At 44.5% G+C, this 13,803-nt stretch overlaps 1 protein-coding gene across 1 annotated transcript in view; it reads left to right on the top strand.

The window, feature by feature from the left end:
* LOC126481848 (hematopoietically-expressed homeobox protein HHEX) overlaps positions 1–13,803 on the top strand; it is a 160,955-nt gene that overhangs the window by 131,277 nt on the left and 15,875 nt on the right. The window contains exon 3 of the mRNA XM_050105808.1: positions 1,046–1,096. Within this exon, the coding sequence (XP_049961765.1) occupies positions 1,046–1,096 (51 nt within the window). The remainder of the gene's footprint in view (positions 1–1,045; positions 1,097–13,803) is intronic.

Raw genomic sequence — 13,803 nt, forward strand, 5'->3', positions numbered from 1 at the left:
AATTCGTACCTCAGATTAAGGCCAATGTTTGATAGCAGTAGAATCCTTTTGGTCAGAAATTCTCTCTTCGCCCATACTAGTCTTCTTTTTATGTCGTTCTTGCTTCGTCCACCAAGTGTTATATTGTTTCCAAGATAGTAGAGTACCTATTCAGTTTGTCTAATTTTGGCCGGCCGGTGTGGCCGTGCGGTTAAAGGCGCTTCAGTCTGGAACCGCGTGACCGCTACGGTCGCAGGTTCGAATCCTGCCTCGGGCTTGGATGTGTGTGATGTCCTTAGGTTAGTTAGGTTTAATTAGTTCTAAGTTCTAGGCGACTGATGACCTCAGTCGCATAGTGCTCAGAGCCATTTGAACCATTTGTCTAATTTTCGTCTACTATTTCGCCGTCTCCGTGGTTTAATATCGTTATCCAATTTTCTGTTCTGGCAGTCAAACAGAGAACACTTTCCACCAACCCGTTACTGGCTCCCAGTGATCATCTCATGCGGGATCACCGTACCCCATACCACGTTACTCCGCTACGATAGCATCTGTCTTTCCGTGTGAACGGCCACTTGCTGCGCCTCTCGGCTGCTCGTATCCCCTACACCTAAAGATTTTGTAACTTGCGTCTAAATTTAATATTTCTTATAATAAAAGCACTGAAAAACGTAGAATGCCTGACGCGTAGTGACGAGAACTGTCACACTAACAATCACGTCTTTCATCTTTTATTTCCTGGTTCTCTGTTCAATTTGCTGTTTTCAACCGCTGTGTTTAAATCTAGATCAATGAAGCAGCAACGACTGAGACTACTTTATCCACAACTTTCCACGACACGGAAAAGAACATAACTATTGATCATAATCGGAGAAGAAAGCAAAGAATGGAGACTAAAATGTTTCACAAGTGATAAGGAGCCATATTTCTGTTTCACACAGAAAAAGGATACAATTCATTTCTACATTGAGCGTAGCAAAATCGTATTGATATACTTGGGAAATCATAAACTACTTCTGTCCGACAAGATCAATTCCATAGATTAACTGTGGTTATTTCGTTTCAGGTGAAGACCTGGTTCCAGAATAGGAGGGCGAAATGGAGGAGAGCAAGCCAGGTAAGTAAAGTCATTAGTCCAACATTTGTAACTACACAAATTGAGAAGTAAGATACCCTAGTAGTATTAACATTTAAAATTCCATTTTACTGCAACGTAAAATTAGAAATCACTGGAACGGATATACTAGCCTAATTTCTTGATTTTCGTTGAGTTATTGCTGATTTATAAAGGGACCCGCCAGGATAGCCGAGAGCGCTAACGCGCTGCTTCCTGGACTCGGGTAGGCGCGCCGGCCCCAGATCGAATCCGCCCGGCGGATTAACGACGACGGCCGGCGTACCGACCAGCCTGGATGTGGTTTTTAGGCGGTTTTACACATCCTACTAGGTGAATAGCGGGCTGGTCCCAACGTCCCGACTCAGTTACACGACTCGCAGACATTTGAACCGCATTCACACTATTTCACGATTTACACTAGACGCAGACAGCTAGGGTACACTCCTTCTGTTCAAAAATGTTCAAATGTGTGTGAAATCTTATGGGACTTAACTGCTAAGGTCATCAGTCCCTAAGCTTACACACTACTTAACCTAAAGTATCCTAAGGACAAACACACACCCATGCCCGAGGGAGGACTCGAACCTCCGCCGGGACCAGCCGCTCAGTCTATGACTGCAGCACCTTAGACCGCTCGGCTAATGCCACGCGGCCATTCCTTCCGTCCCGGGGGAGTATGGGGTGTCGGCAGGAAGGGCATCCGGCCACCCTGCGCAAAATGCGGGATAACGGTGGTAGCAAAATAAGAAGAAGAAAGATTGCTGATTTATAAATGACACTCACAACAAGACCACGAAACGGTTCCGGTTATAATCCCCACAGGTTGTACGACATTCAGCCCACTGTGAGACGAGACGATCAATACCTGTTGAGACCCACTCTTGCATTTCCTCGTCCTACTGAAACCAACGTCTGCGATGTCTTTCTTCAGGTCGTCAGAGGTGTGAAAATCACATGATGAAAGATCAGGGCTCTAAGGAGGATGTGTTTCGCAACCAAATGACTGAAGCAGTGATGGCACTGTGGAGGTGGATGTTACCGTGCAACAGGATGATTCTGTCCGACAGCACTCCTGAATCTTTTGACTTTATGGTGCGATGGAGTTTCTGCAACTTGTCGTTATAGCACTACACAATGATTGTTGTTCCACCCTCTAGGAACTTGACGAGAGAGGGTCCCTGCACTTTAAGGTGGTCATGACCTTGTCGGAACTTGTGTGAACAGACTAACATTGCATCATCCGTAGTAATGCCTGGATCTTTCACCGTGTGATTATCACATCTTTGGCGACCTGCATAATAATATGCATAGACATCGTTTTCTGCTGGACGAGGAAATGCAAGAATTTGTTCGTCAGCGACCGAGCGCTTTCTGCGAAACAGGAATTGATCTGTCGTCTTCCAGTGGGATAAATATCCTAACCAATTTGATGATTACTACTGAATGAACCATTCCATCGCTCCGTTGTGGCGGCTGTTCGATTTTCATGTGAATGCCCCTCATAGCTGACACATACCGTGCTGAAACTTCCTGGCAGATGCGAACGGTGTGCCCGATCGTGATACGAACCTGGAACGTTGCCGTTCGGCTCGAGGTTGATCTCCCGGTTTGGCAAGAAGTTTTAATCCGACAGGAAGTCGCAAAACTGCGTGCACTCAGCTGCAGAGAGAAATATTTGTTCGGGGAACAGCGGATTACTCCACAGCAAACCCGTGAATAGGTGGAACATGTACTAAGTTATTCCTCTAGGCTCTCTCTCATTTCTAAATATCAAGGTCACGAATCACACATATAGACAATAGCTTCCACCTTTCACACTGTGCTTTAGTATTAATACAGTCAGAGCAGTCATGTCAGAAAATCTTTCGACGGCCAGGTATTCATACAACTCCCATGTGTTGAAGAAGTGCCTAAGAAATTTTCTCAGGGAATTTTTCAGTCCCTCTCTGTCTTCCCTAGTGTTCCCAATGTTAAGGTAATCTGGCGAATTTATTATTTTTATTTTGACTGTTGCCGGATGTATATCCTGTCATCACAGTAGCCATTCAAGTATGGCATATCGTGTGCTCCATCTGCCTGTGAATCGTATAAATTTTGTTGTGTTTGCTATAATATTGCAGCTGCATAGAGGTTTAGGATCAGCTTAAACGGACATGGATAACCCCCTAAACATCGCACTCATGCTGGCCTTTGTATGAGGCAAATGGTAGTGAATTTGCCGCACTGATTCTATCTAGATCTAGTTCACCTTCCTGTCTCGGATGCTAGCACGCTGCAAGTTACCCAGTTATCCAGTTACGCAGATTGTTAGAACTAAACAAATTTCGATCCCGGATTGGTTTTAAGTATTTTTCTAACTAGTAATACGACGCTCGCCTGTGACCATACTTACACACCTGACAAAGCATAGATACTCAATGATCTATATTATATACTACACTGTCAATACATTGCAAGTGTTGAAAGAGTCACATACACCGTCAAACGATTATTACTTTATGCTGGGTAGGTTGGCTTGTTTAGTGTTGTGCATTCCTGGGAGTATCTTCGGTGGGTTACGTGTTCTGCAACGCGTAATAACGCTTCGGCCGTACGTGGCGTTACTTGCCATAGGCTGTCGTGGAACGTCGTTTATCGTGTATGTGGGAGCAACGAAATGCATCGACCGACATATTTGTGAAATATTGTATTGAGTCATACTTTGGAATGAAGATTAATGCCTGAGTGTCCAGAGATGTGAATGATAGGAGCTATGAATGAAGGAAAGTAGTATGCCTGATAAACCGCACGTGTGAGCAGAACTAGCACATTTAATTCTTGGCCTAGGTTACAGACGATAAATAGTTACGTGTTAAGAGTCATGAGAGGGGGACTAGAACCTGACTTATAATTTGGAAATTACTATATGGTGACGTGGCTTATACCAGAATGAAAGGAGAACTGTGATAAAAATTAAACAGAGTGTTATAAACAACTGCTGTTGCAGATAGGAAAAATGATTAAGATTTAATGTCCCATCAACGTTCAGGTCATTAGAGACGGTATTGCTATTTACTTTAACTGTGAATCCAATAAATGCGGTATTCGTACAGACTGTTTTCACTTCGAGAAACATTTGTTAATCTGATCTGTCATCAGAAATAGGCAGGATCCCGAGTATGACAACGATAATTATCTGATATACAATCAGTTAAGAACTGTCATCTAATAGTCCAATGCCAATACTGCGATACTACAGGATGTGTCAAATAAAGGTGGTCCGGACAGGTGGATACGATTGGACGTGAATGAATGCATATAACCACACCCCGTGACCCGCACACCATGTGTACGCCTGCCTTGTGATCCACACCTGTTCATTGCAGCACATTTGCAAAGTCTTCACGTCTGACAGAATTGTTAGTAGTCAGTCTGATCACGGCCCTGCTGGCCACCCAGGTCACTTGATCTGTCTGTTACTTTCTGTGGGCAGTCCTCAAGTCTAAAGTGTATCGCAATAACCCTCACAGTCTGCAAGACCTGCAGCAGAACATTTCGGATGAGACTGCAGTAATTCCAGCAGTTATCCCCTCTCCACCTTCAATTTACATATAATTACATCAGTCCAGCTTCGATCCACCTTCAGCAACTCACTGAACTGGACCCAAAAATGCCAAGAGATGAATGGTAGTCACTTTCAACATTTGCTACAGTCTGGTTAGAGCTACATTTCCTTCCCTCTTCTGTTTCTTTGTATCCCAGAACTCTGTTTTCAGGGTTACTTTTACACTACTGGCCATTAAAATTGCTACACCACGAAGATGACGAGAAATTTAACCGACAGGAAGACGATGCTGTGACATGCAAATGATTAGCTTTTCAGAGCATTCACACAAGGTTGGCACCGGTGGCGACACCTACAACGTGCTGACATGAGGAAAGTTTCCAACCGATTTCGCATACACAAACAGGAGTTGACCGGCGTTGCCTGGTGAAACGTTGTTGTGATGGCTCGTGTAAGGAGGAGAAATGCGTACAATCACGTTTCCGACTTTGATAAAGGTCGGATTGTAGCCTGTCGCGATTGCGGTTTATCGTATTACGACATTGCTGCTCGCTTTGGTCGATATCCAATGACTGTTAGCAGAATATGGAATCGGTGGGTTCATGGGGGTTATACGGAACGCCGTGCTGGATCCCAGCGGCCTCGTATCACTAGCAGTCGAGATGACAGCCGTCTTATCCGCATGGATTAACGGATCGTGCAGCCACGTCTCGATCCCTGAGTCAACAGATGGGGACGTTTGCAAGACAACAACCATCTGCACGAACAGTTCGACGACGTTTGCAGCAGCATGGACTATCAGCTCGGAGACCATGGCTGCGGTTACCCTTGACACAGCATCACAGACACGAGCACCTACGATGGTGTACTCAACGACGAAGCTGGGTGCACAAATGGCAAAACGTCATATTTTCGGATGAATCCAGGTTCCCTTTACAGCATCATGATGGCCGCATCCGTGTTTGGAGACATCGCGGTGAACGCACATTGGAAGCGTGTATTCGTCATCGCCATACTGGCGTATCACCCGGCGTGATGGTATGCGGTGCCATTGGTTACACGTCTGGGTCACCTCTTGTTCGCATTGACGGCACTTTGAACAGTGGACGTTACATTTCAGATGTGTTACGACCCGTGGCTCTGCCCTTCATTCGATCCCTGCGAAACCCTACATTTCAGCAGGATAATACACGACCGCATGTTGCAGGTCCTGTACGGGCCTTTCTGGATACAGAAAATGTTCGACTGCTGCCCTGGCCAGCACATTCTCCAGATCTCTCACCAATTGAAAACGTCTGGTCAATGGTGGCCGAGCAAGTGGCTCGTCACAATACGCCAATCACTACTCTTGATGAACTGTGGTATCGTGTTGAGGCTGCATGGGCAGCTGTACCTGTACACGCCATCCAAGCTCTGTTTGACTCAATGCCCAGGCGTATCAAGGCCGTTATTAAGGCCAGAGGTGGTTGTTCTGGGTACTGATTTCTCAGGATCTATGTACCCAAACTGCGTGAAATTGTAATCACATGTCGGTTGTAGTATAATACATTTGTCCAATGAATACCCATTTATGATCTGCATTTCTTCTCGGTGTAGCAATTTTAATGGCCAGTAGTGTATTTACCCCACCTTGTACAATAAGTAAACCTTGTAGTAGGCTTATAGTCTCCAGTATCAGAGTGTTCAAAATAACTTCAGGTTGGTCGATGATTTACATTTAAAGTGAAATAAGCTCGATAACGAATATTGTTAGGTTTGACAATACATCTGATTGGCATTCGGTGCACTTCACATGTCTGAATCTGTTAATTTGCTCGATCTGTTCTTCCGAGATGACATTTCGCTACTACATGCTAAGACTGTTTTTCTTATATTCAACTCCACAGCCGCCAAACACAGATTAAAAGAAAATTTGCTTCCGCAGACGCTGTGTTACACGAAGGCGTGCTGAAAAGTAATGCCTGTGATTCTTTAAAGTGAAAAGTATCAAAATAAAACAAACCTTATTAACATTCTGCATCCTTATTCTTCATTTCTCTGTATTTCTATGTATTTCCCGCTGGAAGGGTCCGAATAGCAGTATGTAACATGACAGTGTGTAAGGGAACTAGTCGCTGCGTGAGAAACAGTGTGCATATATCGAGTTTCGAATTCAAAGAGTTCACTGTCATCGATCAACCTCCATACATCCGATTTTCATTCCCGATTTGGCCCCATCTGATTTTCACCTACTTCGAAAACTTAAATGATACCTTCGAGAACTTCCCTTGGATAACGATGAAGCGATGCAAGCAGGTAATGGTGGTGGTTAGTGTTTAACGTCCCGTCGACAACGAGGTCATTAGAGACGGAGCGCAAGCTCGGGTTAGGGAAGGATTGGGAAGGAAATCGGCCGTGCCCTTTCAAAGGAACCAACTCGGCATTCGCCTGAAACGATTTAGGGAAATCACGGAAAACCTAAATCAGGATGGCCGGAGACGGGATTGAACCGTCGTCCTCCCGAATGCGAGTCCAGTGTGCTAACCACTGCGCCACCTCGCTCGGTGCAAGCAGGTAAGTTGCAGCTCCGTCAACAACGCGAAACATTCTGCAGTGACGGTATGAACAAACTGACCTCTCGTTAGGAGAAATGTGTTCATCACCAGAGTGAGCAAGTTGAGAAAAAATATGCAGACATTGAGATTAAAAATGTAGAATGTTAATAACGTATGTTTTATTTAAAAAGATAAAGGATACCTTACATAAAAATTCGGAGGCATTACTTTTCAGCAGGCCTTCGTATTTTAATGAAATATTTTATTCATCACTATTACTCAATTTCAACCACTTGGTAAAGGTGATGAGATTAAAATTGGCAATTTGTAACGAATAAAGTGTTTCACTCAAATGGAGCACAGCGTCTGAGGACCCATGTCTTCTTTTTTATGCGTTAAGAGTTTAATTTATGCTCTCTAAAAACAAATACGCTCGCACTATTAACAATAACCTCCTAAGCTTGGCCACACCTATATTTACGACAACTTAATCATAAACGAATACTACTGCTTATTATTTGTAGCTAAGAAACTACCTGCTAGAAGAGAATTAGATTACAGTAATTTAGTTTTCTTTCGTCTATCTTTACGGAGGGTACTCATGAAGTTTTAATTATCAATTCGAAAAAAATCGTATTGGCATCCGGTAATGTTGTATTGTAGTGATGGTGTTAGCTCTCCCCTCATTTTCATTCTTCAATACGACACATTTTCCCAATGGTGGATGATTTTTCGACTACCTCAGCTGCAGAAGTCGTCTGCTCAGGAAATGTTCAACCGCAAAAACCACCTCGTCGTCAGTCCAAAAATGTCTGCCACGTAATGATATTTTCACCAGATAAAAAGGAAGACCAAACACCCTGTATTTAGGGCTCCAAGCGCTGGAGTATTCCTTGTTGAATAAAAAGGATCGCTGAGACTTAGAAATCTTTAGTCAAAGACACGACCGGTTTTTTAAACTATATTTGCACATATATTTGCCGTTTATCTGTATACAAATGTATAAACAAGCTTTTCAGAATTCTGGCAATGGTAGGTAATGGAATGTAAAGGCGATTAGGTTTGTGTCTTCTTACATTCATTTCATAGAAGCCCGGGGCCCTCCAGGGAGAAGTTGAGGCATTTCTTTCGTAATGCCGGCACCTGATAGCTTCCGGAACCACTTTGCCCACCATCATCACTATACCCGGCCCTCTGCTACCAGAACTGCAGACGTGTACCTACAAACAAAAAGAAAATATTTACGTAACTGAATTTTTTTGTTGTGGCGATTTAATCCTTGTGACTGTCGCTCGTATGTTAGACTTTTTTAAGGTTTTATTGTTATAGACGTCGTTTATAGTTAGTTAAGTCTTAGGAATTCCTTTCCACATTTCTCACCAATTTCCTGTAATGCGATGTTTCACTAAGAAGAGAGAGGGAGGAACGAGAAGATGGGAGGGTTCAGGTCGCGCTTCGGAAATAGTTGGCGATTTTTAATGTGCCGTTATTGTGTGCGTCTCGTAAAAGTTTTATAATGTACTAATATGCCAAATTCGTAATCTTTATTGTAGTATACGCTACGATAAACGTTTGTGAATAGTTTAAACCTCGCAATGGACCAGAATTCACATCCCGTTCCATGATACGACGGATACTGCGCTATCAGCCACGCTGTTGCAGTACGCCTCACTGGCTGACTCAGAAATTCAGCTAGCCACTTTCTTCTTCCATGTGACTTTTTATTGCTATCAAAATTAGGTTAACCTTCGACAGGATGCACTAACGACACTACTGATGACTTTATGGACAATTAGACACAGTCAATGAAGGGCTTTACTGTATGGTTAAATGATGAGGGCGTCCTCTTGGGTAAAATATTCCGGAGGTAAAATAGTCCCCCATTAGGATTTCCGGGCGGGGACTACTCAAGAGGACGCCGTTATCAGGAGAAAGAAAACTGGCATTCTACGGATCGGAGCGTGGAATGTCAGATCCCTTAATCGGGCAGGTACGTTAGAAAATTTAAAAAGGGAAATGGATAGGTTAAAGTTAGATATAGTGGGAATTAGTGAAGTTCGGTGGCAAAAGGAACAAGACTTCTGGTCAGGTGAATACAGGGTTATAAATACAAAATCAAATAGGGGTAATGCAGGAGTAGGTTCAATAATGAATAAAAAAAGTAGGAGTGCGGGTAAACTACTACAAACAGCATAGTGAACGCATTATAGTGGCCAAGATAGACACGAAGCCCATGCCTACTACAGTATTAAAAGTTTATATGCCAACTAGCTCTGCAGATGACGAAGAAATTGAAGAAATGTACGATGAGATAAAAGAAATTACCCAGGTGGCGAAGGGAGACGAAAATTTAATAGTCATGGGTGACTGGAATTCGACAGTAGGAAAAGGGAAAGAAGGAAACATAGTAGGTGAATATGGCTTGGGGCTAAGAAATGAAATAGGAAGCCGTCTGGTAGAATTTTGCACAGAGCATAACTTAATCATAGCTAACACTTGGTTCAAGAATCATAAAAGAAGGTTGTATACATGAATGAATCCTGGAGACACACAAAGGTATCAGATAGATTATACACTCCTGGAAATTGAAATAAGAACACCGTGAATTCATTGTCCCAGGAAGGGGAAACTTTATTGACACATTCCTGGGGTCAGATACATCACATGATCACACTGACAGAACCACAGGCACATAGACACAGGCAACAGAGCATGCACAATGTTGGCACTAGTACAGTGTATATCCACCTTTCGCAGCAATGCAGGCTGCTATTCTCCCATGGAGACGATCGTAGAGATGCTGGATGTAGTCCTGCGGAACGGCTTGTCATGCCATTTCCACCTGGCGCCTCAGTTGGACCAGCGTTCGTGCTGGACGTGCAGACCGCGTGAGACGACGCTTCATCCAGTCCCAAACATGCTCAATGGGGGACAGATCCGGAGATCTTGCTGGCCAGGGTAGTTGACTTACACCTTCTAGAGCACGTTGGGTGGCACGGGATACATGCGGACGTGCATTGTCCTGTTGGAACAGCAAGTTCCCTTGCCGGTCTAAGAATGGTAGAACGATGGGTTCGATGACGGTTTGGATGTACCGTGCACTATTCAGTGTCCCCTCGACGATCACCAGTGGTGTACGGCCAGTGTAGGAGATCGCTCCCCACACCATGATGCCGGGTATTGGCCCTGTGTGCCTCGGTCGTATGCAGTCCTGATTGTGGCGCTCACCTGCACGGCGCCAAACACGCATACGACCATCATTTGCACCAAGGCAGAAGCGACTCTCATCGCTGAAGACGACACGTCTCCATTCGTCCCTCCATTCACGCCTGTCGCGACACCACTGGAGGCGGGCTGCACGATGTTGGGGCGTGAGCGGAAGACGGCCTAACGGTGTGCGGGACCGTAGCCCAGCTTCATGGAGACGGTTGCGAATGGTCCTCGCCGATACCCCAGGAGCAACAGTGTCCCTAATTTGCTGGGAAGTGGCGGTGCGGTCCCCTACGGCACTGCGTAGGATCCTACGGTCTTGGCGTGCATCCGTGCGTCGCTGCGGTCCGGTACCAGGTCGACGGGCACGTGCACCTTCCGCCGACCACTGGCGACAACATCGATGTACTGTGGAGACCTCACGCCCCACGTGTTGAGCAATTCGGCGGTACGTCCACCCGGCCTCCCGCATGCCCACTATACGCCCTCGCTCAAAGTCCGTCAACTGCACATACGGTTCACGTCCACGCTGTCGCGGCATGCTACCAGTGTTAAAGACTGCGATGGAGCTCCGTATGCCACTGCAAACTGGCTGACACTGACGGCGGCGGTGCACAAATGCTGCGCAGCTAGCGCCATTCGACGGCCAACACCGCGGTTCCTGGTGTGTCCGCTGTGCCGTGCGTGTGATCATTGCTTGTACAGCCCTCTCGCAGTGTCCGGAGCAAGTATGGTGGGTCTGACACACCGGTGTCAATGTGTTCTTTTTTCCATTTCCAGGAGTGTATAAGGGTAAGACAGAGATTTAGGAACCAGGTTTTAAATTGTAGGACATTTCCAGGGGCAGATGTGGACTCTGACCACGATGTATTGGTTATGAACTGTAGATTAAAACTGAAGAAATTGCAAAAAGGTGGGAATTTAAGGAGATGGGACCTGGATAAACTGACTAAACCAAAGGTTGTACAGAGTTTCAGGGACAGCATAAGGGAACAACTGACAGCAATTGGGGAAAGAAATACAGTAGAAGACGAATGGGTAGCTCTGAGGGATCAAGTAGTGAAGGCAGCAGAGGATCAAGTAGGTAAAAAGACGAGGGCTAGTAGAAATCCTTGGGTAACAGAAGAAATATTGAATTTAATTGATGAAAGGAAAAAATATAAAAATGCAGTAAATGATGCAGGCAAAAAGGAATACAAACGTCTCAAAAATGAGATCGACAGGAAGTGCAACATGGCTAAGCAGGCATGGCTAGAGGACAAATGTAAGGATGTAGAGGCTTATCTCACTATGGGTAAGATAGATACAGCCTACCTTTGGAGAAAAGAGAGCCACTTGTATGAATATCAAGAGCTTAGATGGAAACCCAGATCTAAGCAAAGAGGGGAAAGCGGAAAGGTGGAAGGAGTATATAGAGGGTCTATACAAGGGCGATGTACTTGAGGACAATATTATGGAAATGGAAGAGGATGTAGATGAAGATCAATTGGGAGATACGGTATTGCGTGAAGAGTTTGACAGAGCACTAAAAGACCTGAGTCGACACAAGGCCCCGGGAGTAGACAACATTCCATTGGAACTACTGACGGCCTTGGGAGAGCCAGTTCTGACAAAACTCCACCATCTGGTGAGCAAGATGTATGAGACAGGTGAAATACCCTCAGACTTCAAGAAGAATATAATAATTCCAATCCCAAAGAAATCAGGTGTTGACAGATGTGAAAATTACCGAACTGTCAGTTTAATAAGTCACAGCTGCAAAATACTAACGCGAATTATTTACAGACGAATGGAAAAACTGGTAGAAGCCGACCTCGGGGAAGATCAGTTTGGATTCCGTAGAAATGTTGGAACACGTGAGGCAATACTGACCTTACGACTTATCTTAGAAGAAAGATTAAGGAAAGGCAAACCTACGTTTCTAGCATTTGTAGACTTAGAGAAAGCTATTGACAATGTTGACTGGAATACTCTCTTTCAAATTCTAAAGGTGGCAGGGGTAAAATACAGGGAGCGAAAGGCTATTTACAATTTGTACAGAAACCAGATGGCACTTATAAGAGTCGAGGGGCATGAAAGGGAAGCAGTGGTTGGGAAGGGAGTGAGACAGGGTTGTAGCCTCTCTCCGATGTTATTCAATCTGTATATTGAGCAAGCAGTAAAGGAAACAAAAGAAAAATTTGGAGTAGGTATTAAAATCCATGGAGAAGAAATAAAAACTTTGAGATTCGCCGATGACATTGTAATTCTATCAGAGATAGCAAAGGACTTGGAAGAGCAGTTGAACGGAATGGACAGTGTCTTGAAAGGAGGATATAAGATGAACATCAACAAAAGTAAAACGAGGATAATGGAATGTAGTCGAATTAAGTCGGGTGATTCTGCGGGAATTAGATTCGGAAATGAGACGCTTAAAGTGGTAATGGAGTTTTGCTATTTGGGGAGCAAAATAACTGATGATGGTCGAAGTAGAGAGGATATAAAATGTAGACTGGCAATGGCAAGGAAAGCGTTTCTGAAGAAGAGAAATTTGTTACCATCGAGTATAGATTTAAGTGTCTGGAAGTCGTTTCTGAAAGTATTTGTATGGAGTGTAGCCATGTATGAAAGTGAAACATGGACAATAAATAGTTTGGACAAGAAGAGAATAGAAGCTTTCGAAATGTGGTGCTACAGAAGAATGTTGAAGATTAGGTGGGTAGATCACGTAACTAATGAGGAGGTGTTGTATAGGATTGGGGAGAAGAGAAGTATGTGGCACAACTTGACTAGAAGAAGGGATCGGTTGGTAGGACATGTCCTGAGGTATCAAGGGATCACAAATTTAGCATTGAAGGGCAGCGTGGAGGGTAAAAATCGTAGAGGGAGACCAAGAGATGAATACACTAAACAGATTCAGAAGGATGTAGGTTGCAGTAGGTACTGGGAGATGAAGGAGCTTGCACAGCATAGATTAGCATGGAGAGCTGCATCAAACCAGTCTCAGGATTGAAGACCACAACAACAAACAATGAAGGGTGTTCAAAATTAAGCTTTCCGTGGCGGCATGACGGGGTGCAAATACAGCTAGGACAAAAGGACAGATAGACTGTCGAAGTACTTTGAAAGAGACCAGATCCAAACACCTGAAAATATACTAAAAATGATTTTAAATTTTTTGGGTGGAGCTTGAATTTCAGAGTCTAGGACAGTGCTTCGTATTCACTACCCAAATTGTTCGTCGTCTTGCAAAAGGCAGAGGAAGTAATAGGAGGAACTGCGCAGGAAGGCCGGTGCTTGCGACACGGCCGCAATTGACGGCTAAAGATCTTAGCGGGCAGTTATCGCAGCGAGCTCGGCTTCGTTTTCCGATGCCCCGTTTCGTAACCTCGAGGCCAGGAAGCCGCTGTATCCTTCGCCTGCTTGCCTGCCCACATCCT

Source organism: Schistocerca serialis, chromosome 5 (genome assembly GCF_023864345.2).
Source record: "Schistocerca serialis cubense isolate TAMUIC-IGC-003099 chromosome 5, iqSchSeri2.2, whole genome shotgun sequence".
NCBI classification, from domain to species: domain Eukaryota; kingdom Metazoa; phylum Arthropoda; class Insecta; order Orthoptera; family Acrididae; genus Schistocerca; species Schistocerca serialis.